We start from the raw sequence: 24,394 nt of genomic DNA, 5'->3' as shown, positions 1-24,394 counted from the left end.
AGGGAGCTAATTGCATCACTCACTTTATTAAAATAGCAATGGGCTTCTTTTTTGTCAACTGGAGCAGGACGGTATACCACATCAAAGCCTAGACTTTGACGTCGATCATTCCTTTGCAAGGTCAAAGCCATCCGGAAGATTTTATAGTCAGATTCTAGGTGCGACAAACGTTTACTTTCAATGCTTTTGATTATTGCTATGAGGACTCCGCCGCCTCTTAACGGTCTTTCCGATAGACAGTGCATCAATCAAACAGTTGTGCGTTACCAATTCCAGCATCCAGCAACCAGGTCTCCGTGAATCCAATAGCGTCAGTGAGATTGAAGATTTATGATAACCGAAGGTTGTTTAAGTGTTCCACCGAGATGAAGTTATTCCGTTCCGTAAGGATGACCACCCTCACGGATAACTTTCCTTTTCTGACCTTTTCAGCAAATTCTTCTTATTTTAAGGAGTACTAAATAAAATAAAACATTCGTATCGGTAATTTATTAAAATTTAAGTAAACGTCTATACGCAATACGCATTATCGATAACAATATAATTAGTTTGTGTTGTTTAATTTCTAATTCTTAAAGAACAGTCCGAACCGAGTCAGCACACGACGTGTCAGAACAGAACGTCCAAATTAACCTTACAACATTTCTAATTGACTATCGTTGGGTGAAAAACTGGGCGCGGGAAGCCCTTTACGCTAAATACATTTGCCGAGGCCTCTAAACTCTATATAATATAAATATTATAGACTCGCCTTGAACATTTACAAAATATTGGTCGTAGACTCGTAAGGGAAATATTATATACATCGATTTCGACCTAATTTATGCCTTTTGGATTCGGACGGGGACGCTTTAACGTACACATAATTAAATCTAAAGCTCGACGACGTGGCATAACATAAAAAATTTCAACAATTGAATTGAAACGTCCATCTGTCGAGAAATCGACGCAGACGCAGCCGCACGTCGTACAAAGAAGGAGCTTTATATCGGTGAGCGGCCGTCCGGATCCGAGAGAAGGACTTTTGGCACAAAACGTGCTCCGCGTTACGCTACGGCTATCTCTGCTCACGTACGAGGGCTGCTCGTACACAGCTTTATCGCTTTCGGGAAACGCCGAACTCTGTCTCTACTCATCGGAACTTCATTCTTTGGAATGTGACGAAGCGACGTAGCGAGAGATGAGGCACCGCGTCTCGGTCCTCGTGACGAAACTCTCGTCGAACGATAACAATTTATTAACAGGACGATGGCACAACTAATTTGGAAAATAAACCTTTGAGAATTTCATAACGTGCCATTCTTTTATAAATTAGCGTCTCCGCGCGACGGAGGCCGAACTCGCCGGCCCGGAATCGCGAGGGCGTCCCTCGTCGCCGCGCGGCCGCGGTCGCTAGTGCACCGCGTCGATGTCTCGCTGGGCCCGAGAGATCTTCACCTGCGGACACGGGAGGCGGTTATCGCTGCGCCCGACGCGGGGCTTCGGCTCGGGCGGCGGCAGCACCCACCTTGTCCTTGGGCGTGGAGGCCTCGCCGGACTCGAGAGCGAACATCTTCATCTTCTCCTTGAAGGACAGATGCTCCGGAACCGGCGCCGGCGCCGCCCTCGCTCGCTGCTCCGCCAGGCGACGCGTCCGAGGGTCTCTGCGCGGGTGAAGTCGCTCGGTCAGAGACAGAAAGAGGAAACAGAGGAAAGAGATCGTCGCGTCGGCGCCTCGACGGCCTCACCTGTACACCTCCTGGGCGCCGATGACGCCCGGCGTGTGCGCGGCCGACGGCGAGGCGTGCTCCGCTCCGCCTCCGACCTCGTCCAGCATGCTCTCGGCCTCCTCCAGGAACCGCTGCGACATTCGGCACATTGAAGCGTTAGGAATATTTAAAGATAAATGTTCGTCGTTTACGAATATGGCGACTCACGTCGGGGTCCTCTCTGGGTGCGGCGGGGACGTCCAAGGGGGGAGGCGACGAGGCGGGCGGGGCCGGAGGCGGCTCCGAAGCTCGCTCGTGGAAGGACACGCGCTTGTCCCGACCGGGGCCCGCCGGGGACCTGCGGAGAGATCGCGGTTGTAATCGGCCGTTTTCGACGCGGCCCGGGAGCGGGGGACGGGGGGCGACGTACTGCGGCGACAGCGGGCGCCTGGTGGCCATCACGGCGAAGGACGAGCCGCGCTCGGGGGGCGTCGGGGCGACGGGCGCGACGGGCTCGACGGACGCCGCGCTCGCCGCGGACACCGACATGCCGGACACGTTCACGGACAGCTCGCTCATCCGGCTGTCTTCGCTCGGGCTCTGGAATTGAAATTGTAATGATGGATTCGGTCGGGACGAAGCGAAGGCGCGAAGGCTCGTGCGTACCGCGTGCGTTTGGAAGCCGTTGACCGTCTCCGCTCTCGTGTTGCTCTTCAGAATGGACTTGGGCGCGGGAGGCTGCGGGTGCTGGCCGTGGAGCCTCGAATCCCGCTCGGCCGGGGGCTCCGAGGGTGGCGATTCGTCTTCGGGGCTGCCTTCGCCGTTTCCGCCTTCGTCCTGCGATTTTATATGCAAAATAATTTATTGAAATCTCAAATGACGAATTGTAAATTAAAATGCCACGTGTTTTTATTATCGAAGAAATAAATTTAAAAAAATAAATTTATCATTTGTGTTAATTTTCGACACTTTTAATATTTTAATGACAATTAAGTCTAAGTCTAAGTAGTATGAGTCTCGGAAATCTAAAGTTTTGGATTTGTATAAATATAATGATTTAAAAATTTGTTTGCCAAAGAAGTTTCACTTCTGACATGTGTACTTTGTATGCAAGCACTTTCTTTAATAATACAAGGGATGTAATATGCACAGTTTCGTAACTATTATCGCTAAGTTCACTTGTGTCGAAATCATAACAAATTCTCTTTTTAGATTAAGTTCGCCTTCGCCTGCCACAAGGTTTGGTCTCGGAACCTCGATTGTTCCTCATCTACGTAAATAACATCCACGATTTAGTCTCATTCGGCCGGATTACACAGTATGCAGACGATACGTGCCTATTCTATTTTGGACCCTCCAGAATAAATAACCTTTTAACCGTTAATACCAAAACTACTTATATTATCTTCAAAGCTAAAATAAAATTTACATTGGAAGTGTTCCATTGAAAGAAAGGCAACGAAAAACACCTTGGCCTACCACTCGATAGTATACGCATACACACGTCGAGTCAAAATCATCTTCTCTTATCTACTCTTATTCCGACAGCTCTGATGCTTTCGACCTCTCGACGGTTTCGGCCCCTCGCGTGGCTCGTAGACGACGACCGTCTCTCTGATCTCGAGTGGTCTGCGAGTACTAATCGTCTATCGAATAGAGGACCCCGTACCGTCTGGTGTTGCGTCGCGCGGCGCTCGAAGTCCCTCTCGAGCTGCAGAGCTCGCAGCTGCTGGCTCTGCGCCGCGGTTCGCGCCGCGCCCAGCGCCAGCAGCTGCGCGACGGTGTGGTCCCTGCGGGCGCGGGCGGCCGCCCGTCTGGCCTCGGCCTGGCGCTCGCGCTCCTCCCGCTGCCACGGGTTGTGCGTCGCGTAAGCCGACGCCGACTCCTGAGCGCTCGCCGCGTACTGCTCCGTGACCGCCGCACGATTAATATGACCGACGGTCTCGCGGCCGGCGTCGAGTTCGCCTTCGTCGGGACGGACGCGGGCGGGAGGGCCGGGCGAGAGCCGGCCGAGCTCGCCGGGGTCGAGCTCCGGCCTCCGGGGTCCCGGCGGCTTCGGCGCCACCGGGGGCTGCGCCCGCTGGGGCGACGGCGGCCCCGCCTGGACCCACTCGTACCTGGAGACGATCGCGCGTGAATGCGTAATGTAAATTTTCCAAGAAAGAGATCCCTCGAGGCGGACTCACCGCTGCGGCTGCCCGTACGGAGTGTAAAGCTGCGGGGTGGGCTGCTGGTTTTGGGAATTGAGGGCTTGCGAGCCCTGAATGTTGTGCAAGCCGTGCATCGAGCCCTGCCGACTCTGCGGGCCGGGGCTCGGGACGTTGTGCGACGCGGGTTGAGGGCCGGGCTGGCTCGTCGGCTGCGAAGAGGCGTCGTACGCCGCGGGCGCGTACATCTGCGGCGTCGCCGGCTTGTGGAACATCTGTTGTTGAGAATGCTGCTGCTGTTGTTGCAAGTGTTGCTGCATGTGCTGATATTGAAGTTGCTGTCGTCTCGTCACCTCTTCGGACATTTCTGCCAACTTCGCCGCTCGCGCGTTCTCCTGGTTCACCTGGAATATTTAGATATTTGTCAGCGTCCGCCCCGCAAAGAACGGCCCGGTGGCCGTCGTTACACAATTTTAACTTAAAATAAACCCCGAGTGCAGCCTTCATCTTATATGAAATATAATATAACTATTACTTTAGCAAGAAAGAAAGTAAAACATTATGCCCCACCCCTAATCAGAGTTTATAAAATAAAAATGAGCATATGGAACGGTCGGAGACGCCTCGTCTACCTGATGTCGGTCGAGATCCGCGTGATGCTCGTCGAAGTGAGCCGACTGGGGCCGGCCTCCGCCGGACGAGCGAAGGGAAGACCACCTACTGAAACGGACGGATGCAAATTAATATACGGCGTCGAACGTTCGAAACGAATCCCAGGTTGAAGAAGAATACCTGTCTCGTCTGTCGTGGACGGAGGCGAGGTTTTGGTAGAAGGAGTCGACGGGCGGCGAGGACAGGTTGTGGCTGCTACGGGACTTGCTCGCCGTCGCCCGGACGCCGGGACTCAGCGGAGTCGGCGGACTCAGCGGCGGCGGCGGGCCGGGAGGCTGATGCAGCGCCGGCGTGCTCTTGCTGGGTTTGACGGGCTCGGCCGCCAGGCGCGAGGGCAGGTCGCGCTCCGACGCGCGCCGACCCCCCGCAACACCGCCACCGGCACCACCTGCCGCATCCCGAGGGTTATTAAGAACCGAGTAGGTGCACTTTAGTAATATTGCGACTTTAGATCGATCTTAAATTAAATAATTAACATATTTATAACATCTAATAGCGGGCAATGCAAACGATGTAGCTACGAAAATAAATAAAAGAAACGATAACAAAAAGTGTACAAGTCTGTTCTCGTGCAAGAGTAAATACTCTGTGGACTCGTCGACGTCGAGTGTGCCGTGTTAAAGGGCGAAGTGTAGGGCGAAACCGTAACTCGGTGTTAAATTATGACGATTGCCCAAAAAGACACAACAAACATACGGTACACTAAGCCAGTGCGAAACTTAAAATGTAAACCGATCTAGTTCCTAAATAATAAAAAACAAAAGTGTTGAACGCATTCGAAACCAATTAAATGTCTATATAAGATTGCTTAACGGTGCGGACAGCAACACACCTATCTCATGCGCTGTGGGAGGAGGTCTTACGCGAGCTGGAGTCGGTCGAAAGAAGCGAGGACGTGGGACAGTCGAGACACCCGTCGCTGGCGCTCAGCTCGGAGCGGCCGGTCGCGAGGGCCGCGTCCCGGTCCGTCCGCTCGGACGGCCGACGCGTCGACACGTCCGAAGACGACGAGCGCGCTCGACGCACCGCGTCCACGATTCTAGGTGCGCGCGATTCGTCCCTGTTTTCTGTACTGTCCGTTATACAGTAATCTTCGCTTAATTTGATCGGGGTACTGACTCCGGACTTCGTCGATTTCAACTGTATATTATCGAGCGTTATAATTCTTGGTTTTTTGTCAATTTCACCGAACACAAGACTCCCGTTAATCGACGCGTTTGTTTCCGTGTGATCTTCGGAAGGCAAATTTGGCAATTCGAATTCATTGCCCTGGGCGAGGGTGTCCTCGCTGCCGCGAGACCCGAATTTCGACCAGTCTTCGAGCTGTATCAGAATGCTCCTTACTTCTTTTTCGGACAGTTTACTTTCGCCTCGACTCGTGTCGGTCGCGCTCCGCTCGAAACGGATGTCATTTTGCATGTCGGCCAAGCTAGCGCTGACCGGTAAGCTCGGTCTGTGCTCGGGCGACCTCTCGAGGCGAGCGAGGGTCAGGTCGGGACTGGATTGGCAATTCCTTTTGTAGTTTTTCACGCAGTACGTGAGGTTTATCTCGTTGAAACGTTTAGTTAAAGCTTTGACTTTGCCGAATGCGGGACGGTATTCGTCGGGCGATTTCCAAGTTTTTCTTTCAGCACGCGCCAAACCCGTATCGTCACGTTTCGTCTCGACTTTATTACACGTTTTTTGAAGAAAATTATTTCTTTTTGTACTGCAGTTTTCTTTCGTCGACGCGGTCGAAGTATATTCGGTTTCATCAGATTTACTCGTCAACGATTCGGTCATATTGAAAATCGTTCTCCTCAACCGGCAGTGAACGTCTTGTAAATTTTTGAATTCATCACTAAATTTCAATTTCAATCTGCGTCGTTCTGTGTTCGCCGAGACGACAGGCTCGGTTCCCATTTCGGACGGCGAGGGTGGAGTCTGACAGGTGGCGTCGGCGGTCTTCGGTCTCTTCTCCTCCGACCCGTCGAGGGATAGCGACGGGAGTATTCTACGTATTTTCGGGGTGGGTATTTTCTCGTTCGCCCCGTCCTTCTCGAAGATGACCGGCTCGCAGTCGGGTTCGTCGATGTAAGGTATCCGGGGTCCCTCCGGTTGCGGCGTGCGGCAACAATCACACGCACTCGCGCAGTCGCCGACGCTCGTACGTCTCCGCGCGTAGCGTTCTTCTTCGACGCGAGCCTTGCACATGTCTAGCAGGAGTTTTGTACTGATGGGTTTCATTCGGGGCGGAAGACGGACGCGCGCCCCGTCGTCACCGCGACGTTCGCAGTGGAGAGCGGGGGGCGGGACGGGAGGCGGAGGTTCGTCCGGGACGTGAGTGTCTCCCGGAGAGGGGTCGTCGTCGTCGTCGCACGTAAAAGTGAACACCGGGACTCGTCGGCGCGCGGCGAGATCGCCATTCGCTTCCGCGGAACGGCCGGACGTATCCGGGGTCAAATCGTCTTGCGAATCGTTATTTTCTCTATCTGACGTCACGACGAGCCTAGGTATGAAACCGCGATAACGTGATAATACGTCTTCACTGTCATCCGTCGTGCTAGATTCGGAAGATGCGTTTCTGAGAAGATGACATCTATCGCGATCGAGACGACGGCCGTATCCTGAAATCATAAATTCTTCTCAATTAGTTCGCTACGAGGTCTAACGAAACGGTCTAAAAACTGACGAAGCCGAAAAAAAGAAAACGAAAGTCCACAAAACGTGTCGCTTCCGAAGAGCGATAATTAAGAATAAACTGAAACGAAATCGCAAAAAAATAAACGAAATATCGTCGTAGCTCTTTGCCTGCGGTGGCCAGTTCCGAGAGAGGCGACGTCGGCTTCAGCAAGGCCGGGTGAGGGTTGGTGAACGTGCCCGAGTTTCGGCGCACGCGGTCCTCGTACGGTACGTCGTCATCTAGAGCACGAGATAAAGTGAGAAATGAACGGCCGTCTCGGAATAGAGCGAGGACGCCCAGAGGAAGACTCACCCGGACGTTGCTGCGCGTAGGCCGGCTGGTGCAGAAGAGTCGCGAGGCCGTGCAGCACGGCGCCCTGCTTGGCCACCTCCAGGGTCACTATGGGGCCCGTCCTCACTAAGTACTCGGCCGCCTGCGGAAGCGAAGGCTAATCGTCAGAGGGACGTCACGGAGGTACGGAACGGAGCGGTAGATAAACTTTCGTCGTACGTTTTCCTGCGAGATGCCGACGAGCGAGTGACCGTCCACGGACAGCAGCTGGTCTCCGGCCGCCAGGCGTCCGTCGGCCGCCGCGGCCCCTCCCGCCACCACGGACTTGACGTAGATGCCCAGCTTGCTCTGTCCGGCGCCCTGCGGATCGACATCGTGAGCGAAACGTTCCAAACGGTCGTCCGACGCGTCGCGACGTCCGGCCGAAAGGCGCACCTTGGCGGCGACGATGCTGAGCCCCATGCCGTTGGAGTTCTTGTGAAGCTGGATGAGCTGCGGCGTGGGGTCGGGCGGTCGCCGAGGCGGCGCGGCGTGCGCGTGCATGTAGACGGTCCAGAGCCCGACGGCGTGCGGCTGCGGCGCCAGACGACACAGCCCGCCCCTCTGCAGCGGCGCCACGAACTCGGCCAGGCCGGGCGGCACGCCGCGCACCACCTCCGCGCTGAAGCCGTCGCCGGGGATCAGCAGCGCCGTGCCTAGCCACTCGCTCTCCTCCAGCTCGATCTGCTCGCAGAGAGAGGAATCGTGACGGCCGGGTCGGAGGCGGAGACCGGTTCGGCTCGCGGGCTCTCGAGATCACCTCTCTTCCGTCGGCCCGGTACAGCTCGTCCGCGAGGGCCCGGGCGTGCGCCACGGCGGCCTCCACGAGATCGGGAGGAAGCAGCGGCGAGAGCAGAGCCCGCACTTGCACCGAGTTGAGCTTGAAGCAGGCCGCCAGCGCGGCTCTCACTTCCTCCGCCGTCCGGTACTCGCCCTGGATCAGACGTGCTGCGGAACGCGCATACGTATGATCGGTCTGTGGGTGGAGCGAAGCGAACGCCGAGTCCGGCTCGGAGGTCTGAAAAACTCACCCGCTCGATGAGTCCTCGCCAAGTGGCAGTCGGCCGCCAGCTCCAGCCCCTGTCTCTCGGCCCAGGCCGCGAGCAGCGCCAGGCGGGCGGACAAGGAGGCGCCCCATCGAGGCGTGATGTCCTTCGGCTCCGAGACCAGCTGTCGGAAACGAGTCGAGCGTCAGACGCGTCTCCGCTTTCACTCGAGAACGGAGGAAAAGGCGAGAGCGAACCTTGTTGAAGGCGATGGCGTTGATGAAGTGGAAGAGGTGCGAGAACAGCTGAATGGTGAGCGCGGCGTTCACCCGGCAGCGCCGCAGCAGCACCATGGCGGCGGCCAGCGCCTGCAGCACGGGCGCCGTGGCCTCCGTGTCGTCTCCTCCGCCGCGGGCCAGCGCCCACACCGCGCCGCGAAGTTCCTCGGCGAAGCACGACACCAGGTTGCTGAGAAGGGATCCACGATATCAGTCGGCGAGAGGGCGACGCGGAGGCGAGGCGTCAGACGCGCGCGTACCTGAACGCGTTCTGCACCGTGATGGGGAGCGACTCCTGCGCCTGCGTGGAGAAGGAGCAGATGTGCCGGTCGCACTTGAGGAAGTGCAGCAGCTCGCTGGCGTTCGCCATCCAGAAGGCCTGCGCCGCGGAGTCCGCGCGCCGCTCCTGTTCAGAGAAACGTGTGCCATCGTAGTTCAGCCGCCGACCCAAGATTTGATCGACAATTTGATAAAGTCACTTCGCTCACCTGAACGGTGGCGTGGATGAGGGTGGCGACGTGGTGCAAGAAGGCGGTGAGCTTGTGCGCTCGTTCCGTCGGCGTCAGCTCCGGCCGGTAGTGGGTGGACGCGCGGTATCTGCAAAGGGCGTCATCGGCGCGTCAGAGCACGTCGACTAGAGAGCTGAAGTGACGCGAAAAGGTGTTCCGCCCTCACCTGGCACACAGGTAGAGCGTGTAGACCGGGGCCAGCTTGAAGGCCGGGGCGTGGGGGTCGAGCCTCGCTATGACGGCGGACAGGAACTGGGCCTGCCCCGCCTCGGGAAACTCCAGGACGGCCGGGAGGATCGCCTCCTGTCCCGCACGCCACGCGCCGCCGCCGCTTCTGATTCATCATTGGCAATTTTACCGAGGAGGACGATTGCGTGGGATTAAAATTAGGTCGTATCACGGAAGTTATAAAAGTGACAAAGGGCGGGCGGGACCTTACCTTCAGATCGGCCCGAGGACATTAACGAACTAAGAAGCGACAACGGTAAGCCGACGCGAGGCGAGAATACCTATTTTCGTGTCCGGAGCCCCCGCTCTTGGCGCTACAGATGCTCTTGGTCTCGACGTTGCCGTCCAGGTCGAAAGTGGTCTCGTAGTTGTCCTTGTAGCTGAGGCGGTGCGAGGTGCGACTCGAGTGCTCGCGCTCGTCGCGGACGTACTCGTGCTTGGAATCGGTCGAGCGGGGCGACCGCTCCGGCTTGAGCGTGTTGTTATTGTCGTTGTCTTCGTCGTCGTACGGCGCGTCGTCGGGGTGGTCCTCGTCGTCGTCGTCGAGGTCCCGGGGGTGCGAGGCCAGCGACGAGGGAGACATGGCTCCGCTGTCCGCGGTCGACCTAACGTTCGTAAACAAGCGTATGTCGTGAGCCAGTGACAAACATGCAAAACGAAGACGGGACGTGACGAACATGACGATGGGTGCGATGTCGTGGGTGGGTGGAGGTCGCGAGACAAAAGGTCGGTGACATCTATTAGTGCTAACACTGACTTCTAAATTGTCTAGCGACGCTCGGAAGCGGTCGGTCGCGTACCTGTCGTAGATGGAGCCCGAGCCGTAATGTTGCGACTGGGAAAGGTTGCGGTTGATGAGGTTTTCTTGCGCCGGATCGACGAAACGGAAGGTCGACACTCGGCCGAATTTGAGTAGGCAGCCGTGCTTCAATTAATAAAAATTATAAGTTCGTTTTATTTTATTTTAATTTCGATTCAGAATGGTAAACACGATCACGATACGACCTTCGCTTATCGTGTTCGGGTACCTGTAGTCTAGTAGTGTGCGTGACCCGCCGTCCGTTGACGTAGACCTGTGCGTCGGCGTGCAGCGGAGTGACGGAGTGTCCGCCGTCGGCCGGAGCCAGCACGCAGTGCCGCGGCTGAATGGAAGGCCCGTACAACTGCAGCGCCGTGCCGTTCACCGATCCCACCTGAAATGGACGTTCAGAACGTCAGGAGACATAGTATAAGAGAACTAAACGCCTAACGTTTGAAATAAAATGTGTAATCCACGTCCGGCTCGCGTAAATAAATAACAATATTGACGTCAATTAGCGCGCCGTCTCCCGCCGTCTGATGAGTTTGGGGGTCAATTCGGTTTGCTGGAGCTTAGCGATATTCAGAAAAATTTGCTCAAATGCAAGGTCTTAAGGGGCAGCGCTATGAGCTACTGTATCCTACAGGCTATATACACTAGCGGCGAATGTTCGACTTAAATATAGTTTTCAACGACCTAGTTTTATGTTTTAATTAACAATTCAAGCCGTGGGTAAACCAAAGAAAGCTCTAGCTTCACGACGGCTTAAGGGAGTTGTGAATCAATTAACCTAATGGATACGTACGTGAGACATAAGTATCGGTATCTATGTACGAACCGTACAATCTAAGATGCGGTATTACAAGTAGACTGAGCTGCTTGTTTCATGACCATAAGGAATAGCGATACCTTCAATGTTTTATTACCGTCATTCTTAAACGCATTCGGAAATTTATTTCTGAATGTAGGTTCTGCGACTTGAGTTACGTACCTCGACGACATCGGCGACTCGCAGCCGGCGTCCATTCTCGAGGGCGGTGCCGTCCGGCGTGACCTCAATGAGCATGGGGTCTGTTCCGGGACGTGCGCCCGCGCCGCCGCTCGGCTTCTTCTTGCGCCGCCGCGGTTGACCCTCCGACGGTCGACGCCGGACGTGGAACATTATGGAGCCTGGACAACGAATACACTGAATCGATCGCAACATTAGAGGCCTTGAGTTATTCTTGTCGGTCGGTAAATCAGAAATTTATGTCGTAGTAGAGAACAAAAAAGAGGATTTACACCCGGTCACAATTCCCATGACTGCTACTAATTAGGAGTAGTATTTAAAATATAGGAGTTTAGAATCCGATAGTGGAGTCTACGCCCGCCCAGCATTTCTAGTGTCAACGTCATTAAAATCGCGTGTCAGACTGATATGTATTGTCCGATGTCTACAGTATAAATATATATAGAGCGGATCTGCGACTATTCTTTTGATGTTTGATATAAAGGTATATAAGCTTTATGTAAACATACATCGGTTTAATGTGTAATCATCCTTATAAAAAAAACATAAGTTTAAGTAGAATTGAATGAAATAATATTCCACAGTTCACATTAAGTCTGAAACACGATATAACAATATTCTGCATACCACGAAAAGTCGTAGCATATTTTATGAAATTGCTTCGCCTAAGTAATTGGTATTCAAGCTGACATTGAAAGTTCCTTGAATAAAATTAATAATTCTGATACTTTAGTATTATTAAAGGTCACGTAGGCTACGTAAATACACGCAAATCTTCAAAATGCTTCAGAAGGAGAGTGAGGTGAGCGAGGCGGTTTAGAGTATTAGATAGATAGAGCAAAGAGTAACGTGAGTAACGAGTTCGTGACTGAAGCAGCTGATGGTGTACTTCAAACCAGGTTTTATCAAAGTCAAGCGAACCTAGAATATAATTGCTATGAAAACGTGTGTGTGAATAATTGACTAGTGCGGCAGTGTGTGAGTGTCCACGTGTGGTCGTATGTATTGTAAATTAATTTTAATCTCGAAAGGGTTTTTGGTCAGCCGCGCCCGTTTGCCCTTCAGAATCATTAATCTGCTGAATACAGTTCGGTACAAACCAAATGGTTTATTACACAAACGTGTTTCGTGACGGAATTCGTTTTATGATACTAGATCCGTATTCAAAGGAAAAAAAATGGAAGTGTGTCATTAGATTATGACAAACACTTATATCTTTTTAAAGTATTTTAAATCACAACAACAATTTCCAAATACAACGTAAATACGTTAATTACTTGACATACCGTCATCAACTAAACTTTGTTATTCACATATATTTTCTGAATATATAAACCTCAAATTGAGACAAACGCACTCAGCACACGCATTTGGTATGTCATCATGCAATTCTTCGACGTGGATCAAAGCAATAAATAACTTAGTAGGAGCGGCATGTAGCCATTGTATGGTAACGGCGTACAGCACAACGTTATGCCTATTTGTTAGAACCGCTCTTATTTCGAAACTCGCCTATTACGGTAATAGTTCTGTATTACTCATTAATTTTACGTTAAAAGGCCGATTTATTAATTTTAAATTAAAAAATAATTCGGCGCTGATACATATTTTGGATTCGATAAAAAATCATAACAAAAATTTTAAAAAGCTTTCTAAAGCATAAATCGAATAATATATTTTACAGAGAAAGCTCTACGAATTTAAAAATCAAGTTTAAAGCCCTCTCGCCATTGCAATCTCTGTTGGGGCCTGATGCATATTTATTTCGAGGTTAATTTTAATATTTCAATAGTACCTACACAAACGTAAGACGTAAATGTATAGAGTTCCTTTAAAGCTAAAACAAATAAGCTGAATCTAAAACATGTCATAAAAATCTTAGTGAAATGGAAAGTTTGTTTTCAAGATATCGCACAGTGAGAGCAACACTGACCTTTCGAAAGGTAAAACGTGTTCTGAATCCCAATTACAGGCGGAAAGTCATTATTAGGAACCCTTCGTCGCAAACAAAACTATTACTAGGTATTCATGATTTCAAACAGGGATCGAATAGAATTGCCAAAAGAAATTGACAAATGACCTTGCGAGAACTATAACGCCTAATAGTTGGTTTTGTTTCAAAAGCGGTTAGAGTTAGCCAATACTCATAATTGTCGCGAAAGTCAACTTTAAAAAGACGCATGGAGGTTAATGGCCTTGTCAAATGGAACTTATCACGAACTTCGCATCACGTTTACAAACACCTTCTCTCCGCTGCACTATGGATCTTCGTAGAACGTGTCTCTTTTAATTATTATAATATGAAAAATACCAATACAGTATATTAACTTAAATCTGTTAATATTTTTTTGAAACCGAATAATAATGCATAAATTCATAATTTTGATTAGCTTACTATACCTACTGTTACGTCGATTGAACCCTTGTAACTTTATTACAACCTATGATCACTATGACATTTATTTAGTTTGCTTTTTTGTGTCGTCGTTCGGTTTTAAGCAAAATAAACAATGTGTGGCGACCCAGAAACAATAGCTTAGCCCTCCGGGAATGCTGCAATTGGAACGCGGTCAAACACACGTCACATTTTCATAAATTTGCGCATTTTTAATTAAAGTTGTGTTAATTAGGACTTTCAGGTAGATATTTAAAAACCAACATAAAACCAGCAACAGACAACATTATTGACCTCGAGATTACGTACTCGTGTACGTATAAAATATCAAACTTTTGCGTAATAAAGTACGTACGTGTCTTGTAAATTTTGCTAAATTCACCATTTTAAACACATACCAACAACTATAAGATGTAAAATTTCATAGGTGTTTGGTGTTATTGGGTGAAAGTATATCAGAATGTGCATAGAATGTTAAAGGTAGTGCTACCGTATAGTAAAAATGATCAGTTTCTTAGACGAAATATCAGATCAGTAGTTTTGCATTTATTTATTTATTATAATATGGATATCTTAAATTAAAGTATAGAAAATTGAATTATTTTAACGAACTATCTCGTTTTGAGATTGACTTACAAAAATCGGATGACTTAATTATACGTAATTTAGTCATCCAAGTAACTCATTAATCTATAAATGCTCCAATTCAATCCACTTCATTAAACAAAGAGTGCTTTAGAATGTTTCTCCTCACAAGGCTTTTGTAAAGAACCGAAAAAGGCTCGTTTTAAGATAGAGCATTTAAAATCGAAATCTAAATCAATATTAGTATCTCGTTAATCATCATACAGCTCAAATAAAGGCTGTAAAACAAGTGGACTTAGGTGATAGGTATGTAGGCATCGAAGGGGCGCGGACTTAATACAATTGCTGTGCTTGTCGCCGAGCCCGACACATTACAGGCTATTTGTCTTCCCGAGAGCTTTTATCAGGTTATTGGGCCGAGTGCCCGCTCTCCTTGACATTTACAAGGAGACTAAATAGACATTAGGCACTTAGGTTCAAGTTCAAACTATTTCAGTGCTTTTCAAAATAAATGCTTTAAAAGTAAAAACAATTGAATCTCAATATTCTTAACATATTTGAGTAAAACATCTTGATGTGTCGGCCCGTAACGTTTACGATCAACTCGTAAAACTCTTATCGGGCGAAATAGAGCAATTTTAACGGGGAACATCAAAATATTTGACCTTTAATTCGCAACCACAACGCGCTTAGAAAGTTCTGTCGAAAGTGAACGAAGTAATGCACGGTAAGTTTAAAACAAGTTTGTGACTTACTGTGTGGTAATAGCGATATTATTCAACAATTCTATGAAACTAAAAACACTGTCAACATTCGCGAAACATAACTTCCAAGGACGTCATTATGCAGATCGATTCACAGAACCGACGGGCATCGAACCGCAAAACAAGTTAAAAATACCAGCACAGCCACGAGAACCGGCCTCTGCGGACACACCGGTACGACTACTGGACACATGCGTTTGTTTACTATCTGCCCCGATCGCATCGCCGAAGGTGCCGCTGCCGGGCAGTCGGCGCCAACTTTGGCCTAGCGCCGGCCGGTGGACGGTGGGCAGCCGGCATCGGGTAACTTACGGCGAATGCCCCAATCCATGTCGTGACGGAGTGCGGAGCGGGTGGCTCGCGGCGTCGCGCCGACACGACTGCGGCCCTCCTCCCGCACTCCCCTACTACTATTTCCAATTCCCGTATGCTCCCAGACTAACTTTGTTCACTGCACGAGTCATCACGTGCAGGGCTAATCCACGGCGTTCAAACATCACTTTTTGAACTTGGCGCAATTATGGAACTTCAAACTGGGGGTCACTGACCCAAGTTCATTGAAACAAAGACTCCATAGGGGCTGTCGCGTGCATAATATTAACCGTTTGAACTTATTTTAAAATAATAGATTCAGATCATTTTCTGTCTCCCATCTTATCGGACTAACGGTGACTGATTAATAAGGTAAATATTTTGCAATACATCTGGCTCTTTGCATTTTTGTCTTTGAATATTACAACAACACAGGGCCTCCCTAGTGTGGGGACTAGCGATGTATGAATTCTGTCACAACCCTTTTGTCACTAATAAAGTTGTTAATTTTTTTTATTATTGATTAATAAAACCAATTTGACGACGTCTAAGCACGTCACTTGAAGTGCCCTGGGATGAATATTTACGTTCCAAATTCAAATTATGAAGCTATCAATAAAAATAATAATGTTGATTGTGGATTATTGTAAAATTGTTTTACTGAATCGCGAATTGCTAAAACGATTATTTGAGCTGATTACTAAAATTTTTAAACTTTTTGGTTATTTTCTGGAAATCAAATAATTCAATCTTTCTTTTTAAATTAAATACCCTGCTTGAAGGTTGTTTGCAAACTTACGAGTCTCGGCGGCTAATTGTGAGTCGTTCATCTGTTAAGAGGACTTAGCAACGGTATCAAGAGACTGGTTCGGCCAAAAGAAGACCCGGCCTGAGAAGACGATGCACAGAACCAAGAGACCGCTTTGCGGTGAGGCAGGCGTTGTAGAATCGGAAAGCGACAAGTGTGGACCAGAAGATCTTTGAAGAAGTAAGAGGAGTAGAAGGAGCTTTTGGCTGCCAATATAAGGAGTTTTCATCCGGCCCGGGGCCCTAAATTACTGTGAACACTGTGTTTTCTACGGGTTGTATGTATTTGTGTATGCTGTATCACAAAAAAGAATAAAAAAAATGGGGTGGACTCCCCTTATCATCTAGGGGTTTGAAAGATAGATAGTAGCCGATAACATTGTGCCACGAGAATTTTATATATTAGAAAATTACCAGAATGAATAAAGCACGTGTATTAATTTATACGATACGTATACAGAGGTCTGTAGGTGGGTGAATGGTGAATTTCCCGTGGAGCAAGTGCCCGTTTTTTTGCAAAAGAGTTTATATCATAATTGAAAAATCTCAAGTTTTCAAAAAAAAAAAACTTACATCGGTTATTAAATTTTTATTTTAGCCCAGTTTAATCAATGATTGGGCATTGGAATCACAACGAAATATATAAAATTAATAAATAATAGATTTTTTTAGCACACATATGCAAGTTAGGGTAGCACTGGAGCACCTCATTAGTTATGGTTAAGTAGCAATTAATTAATGAAATACGAAATGCGCAAGGTAGCTTTAGCGCTCATTAACCGAAGAGGCGGCCGATAAGCACAAACATTTGTCCAATACTCAGTTTACTGACGAAGAAGAGACGAACGCAAAGCTGATTAAACATTTTATTGCCCTTTTCCGGAGCAATACGTGTAGATGACGTGACCAGATATAGATTTAATTCAATGGCCAAACCATATTTAAAATGTCCAATATTCGTTTCATGATATTAGCATCACGACACAACCTAACTTTTTAAATTTTATGTATGGACCGATTCGATTCTGCGTTCTTAAAAAGAATAATAACCACAAATGCTTGGTTCGTTGGTTTCGCTTAAACGTAGCGGTCAGAAATTTTCGGTCAATCTCAATAATTAATCCTTTTGAGAAATAATGTTCTTTCGTTAAAAATCGCAAACAGCTCCAATCCCTTAAAGTTAAAATGTATGTGACTGATTTTTTTAAGTCGTGTGCGAAACGACCGTGAAAATATTTTTGTCAAGTAACGAAAACTGAATCTGAACACCATTGACTTTATAACTATTACTCAGCGACAACGAGTGGCCAAAATTCCATTTCGAAGAAACTCCCAAACAAGTGTTTACCTTAGTTGCAACATAATATGTATTATGTATGTATCTCTTCGCTTATGCTTAAAATTCTAAGATATTCAATACAAAATGGATCAGACACTTTGCAGACGTTGAAACGATATGCGACGTAACATTCTCTCTTGGGGATCGTATCGTTTGACAAGGGTACGCGGTTGTAAAATTTCTTATTTGTTGCAGTCTGTGCGGAAAGAGACAACTTATAAAATTCTTATTGCATTTATTGATTTATGATTAGCAAAAACTACCTCAAATTCCTGGCCTGTTCTCTTTTCGCACAGTTGCAATGCTAGTAATGTTAGTATAGTTTTAATTGTTTTTGGTTAAAGTCTCCTCCAATTTTTCCACTTTTCCTGTCTCGACCAACTGTCATCGACACTTTCCTAATACTTCCGATAAATCGCAACCCCGTATTCTACATACTTCTTGAATATCTCCACTACAAAACTTAGATACACTTAAAGTTGAGCAAAAAAGAATTCTCCAATTAGCATCAACGTAACATTAAAAATTAACATTTTCGCTTCTATGTATTGTTCAAAGAAATTAATTTAAGCTTTCGAAGTGGCTCGTGAATGAAAGAAATGAAAGTACTATTACATTATCTATAAGTACAATGTGTTAGGGGTGATACTGAAACAAGAAACGCTAATAAAAGACCAGGGAGTCGATTCACAACTGAGTTTTCGGGACGAAAAACGTATAACTTGCTTCGAAGGGCAACAACGTTTACTAACAATAAGGTCATCTCAAGCTTTTACAACGCATCGGTTAGGAGTAGGTATGTTAGAGTGTAACTCGTCAGTTTGGGCTCCGCATTAAGCTAAATACTGCCTAATGTTGGAGCGCATTTAAACGATTCCTTTATTACAGAATGTATGGCGTCTATCCCTAGTATCCTTTTCCCAACAAGATTTGTCTCGGGAATGGTGGGGTACAATAAATTAGAAACAAGACGGGACTTACAGTTGGCCTACTATCTACTTAGTATAGTACAGTATTGTACTTCAAGAACTCGGATTCTTTGTACCTATGGGATATGTGCTACGGCGAAGGCCAAGGTTGTCTGCGATACCAGAACCAGTCTGTTATTATAGTACTGTAAGGATAGCGTATATATTTTTGTAAATAAATAAATATTAGTTTCGAAACTGAAGAAAATTAGAAAACGTGAAGACTTTTCAATGTTACACAAGTTCGTAAACATTCCCTTTCCTCGCTAATACCTAATAAATATTTATTCAATAATTATAAGCGATAACTAGGACACGTATTTCGCTACGGTAATTGTGTTCTTCTCAATTGAAGGAGATTGGGAATAGAAGTTATGTTATACCAAAACTATGATCCCACATTTCACTGAAAGTGACGTACAGTTATATTTATGAAATATTCATCTAACTTTGATGGGACTTTCGATCGGATTAGGCAAAGACAAGAATGAAATTTTTCCACTAATAGCTCATTTAAACTTCTATTTCGCTAGAAACCTCTGCATACTTACATTATTATACATATGAATATTCATGAAATAATGTTATTAAGATGAATTTATACTTTTTAAATCGTTTAAAAAATGTTTATCATGTTTACCAACAGTATAAAGACTTTAATATGTCTATTGTCTATTCGTCGCCGTACTCGCGAATAAATATAATAGTTGGTACTCACTGCGATGGGGATGCGTCATGACGATGGCCAGAGGACACTCGTCGTCCTCCAGGATGTACTCCGAATTGTCAGTCGTGTCCACCTGTCATCGATTCCAAAATGTATCCTAATGTGACAAAATAAACTATCGCACGAAATCACGGGAGAAGACAACGATTTAATTAAAAAAACTATTATTTAAGAGTAGGTAGTCGGATAAATTGACTCTAAAGCAACAATGTTAGATGCCCATGAAAATGACTGATTCAGAAATTATGTTTTTCTGTATTTTAAATGAAGTTAAAGTACAGAAGCAGTCGGCCTTCAATTAGAGTTATGAAAAATAAAAAGATTTGTTATTGGCTTTAGTACAAATTCATATTCTGAACAGATATTTTTGTACCGAGGTCGTTCTTGATATCGTTGACCGACTTGACAAAAAGTTACTTGCAATCGAGCTTTAGGTATGTCCGTTCACCTGGCGAGACATACTAACCACCCACTCGGGTGTGGGTCGAGTGGGTCGAGTGGGGAGAGGCGAGAGTACCTGCACGAGGCAGTAGTGCGCGGGCTCGTGCCGCGACAGGCCGTACTTGTCGAGCATCTCTCGGAGCACGGCGGCCGCGGAGTCCCCGACGGACAGCAGCAGCGTCTTGTACGGCACGTCCGGGCACAGGGACGACCCGTAGATCTTCAGCGTGCCACCTGCCGAAAGAACTCGTTATTATTCGCTCAGAAGTGTCTGACGCAGTAGGAGAGCGGGGCTCGCGCGGCTACCGGTGTCGGGTCCGCCGTCCTTGGAGCGGAACTGCTGCAGCTTCCTCTCGAGCTTCTGCTGCCTCCGACGCCTCATGACCGCCTCGGGGTTGCTGATGCTGCGAGTGAACGACGTCTCGGGCAGTTCTGTCGAATATCTCACACGTTATCGGGAGCTCTCGAGCGACACGTCGGGATAGACCGATGGACACGAAAGAGGGTACCTGAGTATAACTTCTCGGCCACCGGACGATTTTCGTCATTCGTGTCCGACTTCAACCTGGACAGTTTCTCTTTTTTCTTTAACTCCTTTTTCTCCCGTTTCGACAGTTTCCGCTTGAAGTTTTGGTCTCCCTTCTCGTTTATAGAGGATAGTGGCATCTGAAATAAAAGAAGTTTCCTTATACTCGGTCTTAGGAAACGACATGTCCCACGCTCGCCTCCAGATCGAGCGGGGTACTCACGTCCGGCTGGGAGCAGCACTTGAGCAGGAAGCGACCCTCGCGGTCGTCGGCGTGCCAGTTGAGCTGCACCAGCAGAGGCTTCTCGTGGGGCTCCAGCTGCCGCTCGTCGCCCGGCGCGTGCGTTTCCCACAGCGTGTAAGAGCCCAGAGACAGCATGCGCATGTCCGGACGGAACTTTTCTATCAGCGTCCCTGAAATTTAGCGTATCGCTATCACAACCTGCTCGTTTGAACATACAACATTTTATATTCTATTATCAGCTTCGATACATCCGATCCCTAAAAAAGGCGATCGCTCTAATCCGTCCAATTATCGCCATGTAATAGCTATAACCTCCTTGTTCTCCAAAATAATGGAATCCATTATTAATGGCCAGCTCCTGAGTTATCTAGAGGGCCACCAGCCGATTAGCTATTATCAGTAAGGCTTTCGCCGTCATCGTTTAGCTGGTGATCTTCTTGTATACACATAGATGGGCAGAGGCAATTGATTAAAAGGCCAGCAACGCACTCGGGAGTCCTCTGGCATTGAGTGTCCATGGGCGTTCACTTAAAATCAGGTGAGCCTCCTGCCCGTTTGCCCCCTGTGCTATTAAACAAATATCAAATAACAAATGAAATTTACCAATGACATCGATGACTGTAGCATCGGATGCGACGCGGATGCACTTTGTGGCAATCTTCTGGCCTGAATCTTGAAAGTAGAATCGCATAACGCCATGGAACTCCAAGTTCTAAAAAGCAAATATAAAACATGAATGGATATTTTGAGATGAACAATTCTAAAATATTTTAATTGTGCCAAACTAAACAGTTTGCTCATTTAAGTAACTATGGGACCAGTTGAATCCATAGAAGATGTAAGACTTTTTAAGCACAGATTCACCTCCTACATATGGGATTCTATTAATTCTAATTATGTAGGTGTCATCAAATTGTATGACAATAATATTTAATAATTATTATCCGTGAATCCTTACAGTCCGACATAAGAAATCTGAATAGAGAAAATATTTGTCTTATCGCGATCCATTCTCAGATAGTGGCAGAACGCATTGTGTGACTCACGTTCTGGAAATATTCTGTTATCCAAATATTAATAATCAGTGAATATTTAGTTTGTTATTTCGTAACTCGGCAAAATTCAGCACTATTACAAACAACGGGTAGGTTGTTCAAAAGATGGGCTTCTAGAATGATCGAGATGTATAATAATGAATGAAACAATGTAAGTACCTCGTTGGGCTCGCTGAGTTCGAAGAGGTCGAGGCGGTTGGCGTTCCATTGCTGGATCATGTTGCGGAGCGCCTCGCGATCCAACATCCGCTTGTCCGCCGCGTCCATCTTTCTTGTCACCGCATCAAGAACCCTGCAATCACGTCACGTCTATTAGTTAACTAATTGATTATTCGTGTTCAATAACAACGAAACTGGTTTAAATTATTTCTGATTGCTAAAAACTTAAAGATGGAAAATAGAAAGTCAATTACGGATTTCCTATAGACTTGTGAGAGTAGAATTTTGACACTGTCGTTAAAACAACTCTCTCTCTCTGTCTTACTCACTCTCTTCCTGAAATGGCTTCAACAAATATAGAGGTAATGCAATTTCACAATAAGGCTGTGCATCGAAAGAAGACATTGATTTCTTCTGACTAATATTCTTATTTAATATTATTGATTTAATCTATTTAGTATTGTATAAGTACTAACTGTTGTTCTATGTTTTGTCAAACATGCTTAAATGATAATAATAAAATTATTATTATTTTCTTGGACTGTGTAGTCCAGCCGGCCTGTTGGCGATGATTTCGTTGCTACATGTTGTTGAAAAGGATAAAAAGAAATAACTAGTAGCTTTTACTACTTTTTTTGTATAACTGATAACTATCATAGTAAGTTAGTAAGCTGACAGCTTGCGCTTAATAATCCACATTAGGTCCTTTTGCGGACCCGGCACCGACCGAATCTCTGCAGCCGGCCCCTGAATGAGCGAGTCACAGACTCACTTCAACAGCCTAGTCCGCCTCGGAGACCACGAAAAGTCTGTTGTGCTCCGGACATACTCTAAAAATAATGACTGACAACGGTCTCGAATTTGCAGTTAACAGTCCCCGATTGCGAAGGCCAGCTAATTAAAGAAGAAATTGACGGGTATCTACTCTGTTTGCAACACGTCTGGTCACATTGTCGTGTATCAGTTATTATCGGAACCACTATCAAGTAATTGTTAGCTTTTATCGCACTGAATAATAAAAATGAAATTCGAATAATGTCTCTATCAATATTGCTTCTTATCTCTTACGATTAATATTACTAAAATTTAAAAAAAAATATTTATTATTTCTGCCACAAATATATTTTCTTTAACATAGATTCTTTCACTGGGTCAAACAAATCAAAATTTCTTAAAATTTAAAAAGCGAACCGAAGATATATGGCACCGTTAAAATCATAACTCACTAACCCATACTTTAACAAACAGTTTTAACCAGAACATTTCGGATAAATAAACGTTACACGTAACATCGAATGGAGAAAAATTCAGTCAGTGGGCGGATCCTGGTATATATCATGCGCAGGCGCACCTACACTTTCGTGTTTGTATTTATAACGTAAACATATGGCCCCGCGCTCTACACCAAACCGACAACCATACGTGACCAACTCTTCAAAAACATCCGTGAATTTAACGACAATAAACACGCAATCATATAATTGAACATCGATTGCCTTCCTATTTATCTTCGAGTAAATGAATACCATCAGCCCGTATGATATCACGAGTATATCGCGGTGAAGTCGATCAAATGTAGCTAAGTGGCTTCCGTTACTTGGAAACGTGTTGTTTAGAGTTCTAGCCCTCCGCCACTCGGCTAATGTTAGACCGAACTCGAAACCTAATCTCATAACATGTTAGGCATTCCACTACTTCGTTCTCCAGGCGATGGTACGGCATTCAACAAATAAAACGTACTGAATGCGGTTCCTGCATTCATTTAAACACGAATCGTTGACTCGTAAAAATAAACACGCACGGTTACTTGCACGAGCTTATTTTTACAAAGGTATTTACTTACAGGAAATATACTATTAAAATAACTATGTAGGTCGGTGGTGCATCTACTCAACTGATGTAAAAATCAACCGTGAATGATTCGGATAATATGTGAATACGCGACGGTGTACAAACCGATACCGTCGCTAGGATTTCCGAAGTGCCTAGTTTGTCATTGGTGTCGAATGTTCACGCTCGAACGCCGACCTTGCCCCTTTCCTGTGCCAAACACCAGAACCATAACAACATGTTCTATATTCTTATTTACCAACACGACTGCTTTACTTATCGAGTCTTAACATCTCTTACTAGTCTAGGTGTGAGTGAGCGCTTCATAGAGAAATCCTACTGTATCATGAGATGACTAAGGAATTACTGTATAATTTGATGTTAATATCATTTATGTTCTATAAAGAATATAACGTTCACTGGACGTAATTCACTTAGAGGCTTAGGTCCTTGGCACACTTGTCGTTTGTGCGACTTCATAACCGAGCTTGTTATACATTTAGTCGGTAACACGACTGTGCTTATTATATAAATCTCTGTACGCTTAGATCTTTTCAAGTAAGCGCGTATTATTACAGATAATACTGGGGATTTAAAACATTTCTGTACTGTGCTAAAAAATTGTATATCTTCAAAGAATCTACACAATGATAATGCAAAATAAAAATATTTTTATTTTTTACATATATAAAACAAAAGCAATATATTTTAAGAGACAATTCTTAACATAATAAACAATATAATCACTTCGGACTCGTGCAAAGCCGTGAGTCGCTAGTTATATATTAAAATATGCATTTTTCCTCCTACAATATTGAATATCTGATAGGTCTCTATGAGCGATTGCTTGGAATGTGCAGCGCACAAGACTAGTTATGCTATTATCATTTTCTAATAATATCCCACATTGAAAATTTCAGCGAATGCGTTTGAC

General features: G+C 46.4%; 1 protein-coding gene across 5 annotated transcripts in view; it reads right to left on the bottom strand.

Annotated features, from left to right (window-relative positions):
• Positions 1-474: 474 nt before the first annotated feature.
• The window catches only part of LOC125055823 (afadin), a 31,461-nt gene continuing 7,541 nt past the window's right edge, over positions 475-24,394 (bottom strand). For 2 of the 5 annotated variants that reach the window (XM_047658448.1, XM_047658449.1), the window contains exons 3-31: positions 21,631-21,763; positions 21,020-21,128; positions 20,396-20,586; positions 20,156-20,312; positions 19,953-20,078; positions 19,723-19,880; positions 19,197-19,278; positions 11,291-11,469; positions 10,529-10,693; positions 10,301-10,425; positions 9,782-10,105; positions 9,439-9,606; positions 9,252-9,360; positions 9,024-9,169; positions 8,743-8,953; positions 8,531-8,669; positions 8,260-8,447; positions 7,896-8,183; positions 7,680-7,820; positions 7,482-7,602; positions 4,628-4,895; positions 4,468-4,555; positions 3,875-4,239; positions 3,358-3,805; positions 2,355-2,525; positions 2,119-2,288; positions 1,917-2,046; positions 1,728-1,840; positions 475-1,643 (exon numbers count right to left, since the gene is read on the bottom strand). In XM_047658448.1, the coding sequence (XP_047514404.1) occupies positions 1,457-1,643; positions 1,728-1,840; positions 1,917-2,046; positions 2,119-2,288; positions 2,355-2,525; positions 3,358-3,805; positions 3,875-4,239; positions 4,468-4,555; positions 4,628-4,895; positions 7,482-7,602; positions 7,680-7,820; positions 7,896-8,183; positions 8,260-8,447; positions 8,531-8,669; positions 8,743-8,953; positions 9,024-9,169; positions 9,252-9,360; positions 9,439-9,606; positions 9,782-10,105; positions 10,301-10,425; positions 10,529-10,693; positions 11,291-11,469; positions 19,197-19,278; positions 19,723-19,880; positions 19,953-20,078; positions 20,156-20,312; positions 20,396-20,586; positions 21,020-21,128; positions 21,631-21,763 (5,200 nt within the window). In that variant the 3' untranslated portion in view covers positions 475-1,456. The other 3 variants (XM_047658450.1, XM_047658451.1, XM_047658452.1) reach the window with 3 other exon arrangements.

This window comes from Pieris napi, chromosome 14 (assembly GCF_905475465.1).
Source record: "Pieris napi chromosome 14, ilPieNapi1.2, whole genome shotgun sequence".
NCBI classification, from domain to species: Eukaryota; Metazoa; Arthropoda; class Insecta; order Lepidoptera; family Pieridae; genus Pieris; species Pieris napi.
Note: the sequence above shows the minus strand (reverse complement) of the source record. Positions and strands in the feature narration are given on the sequence as shown.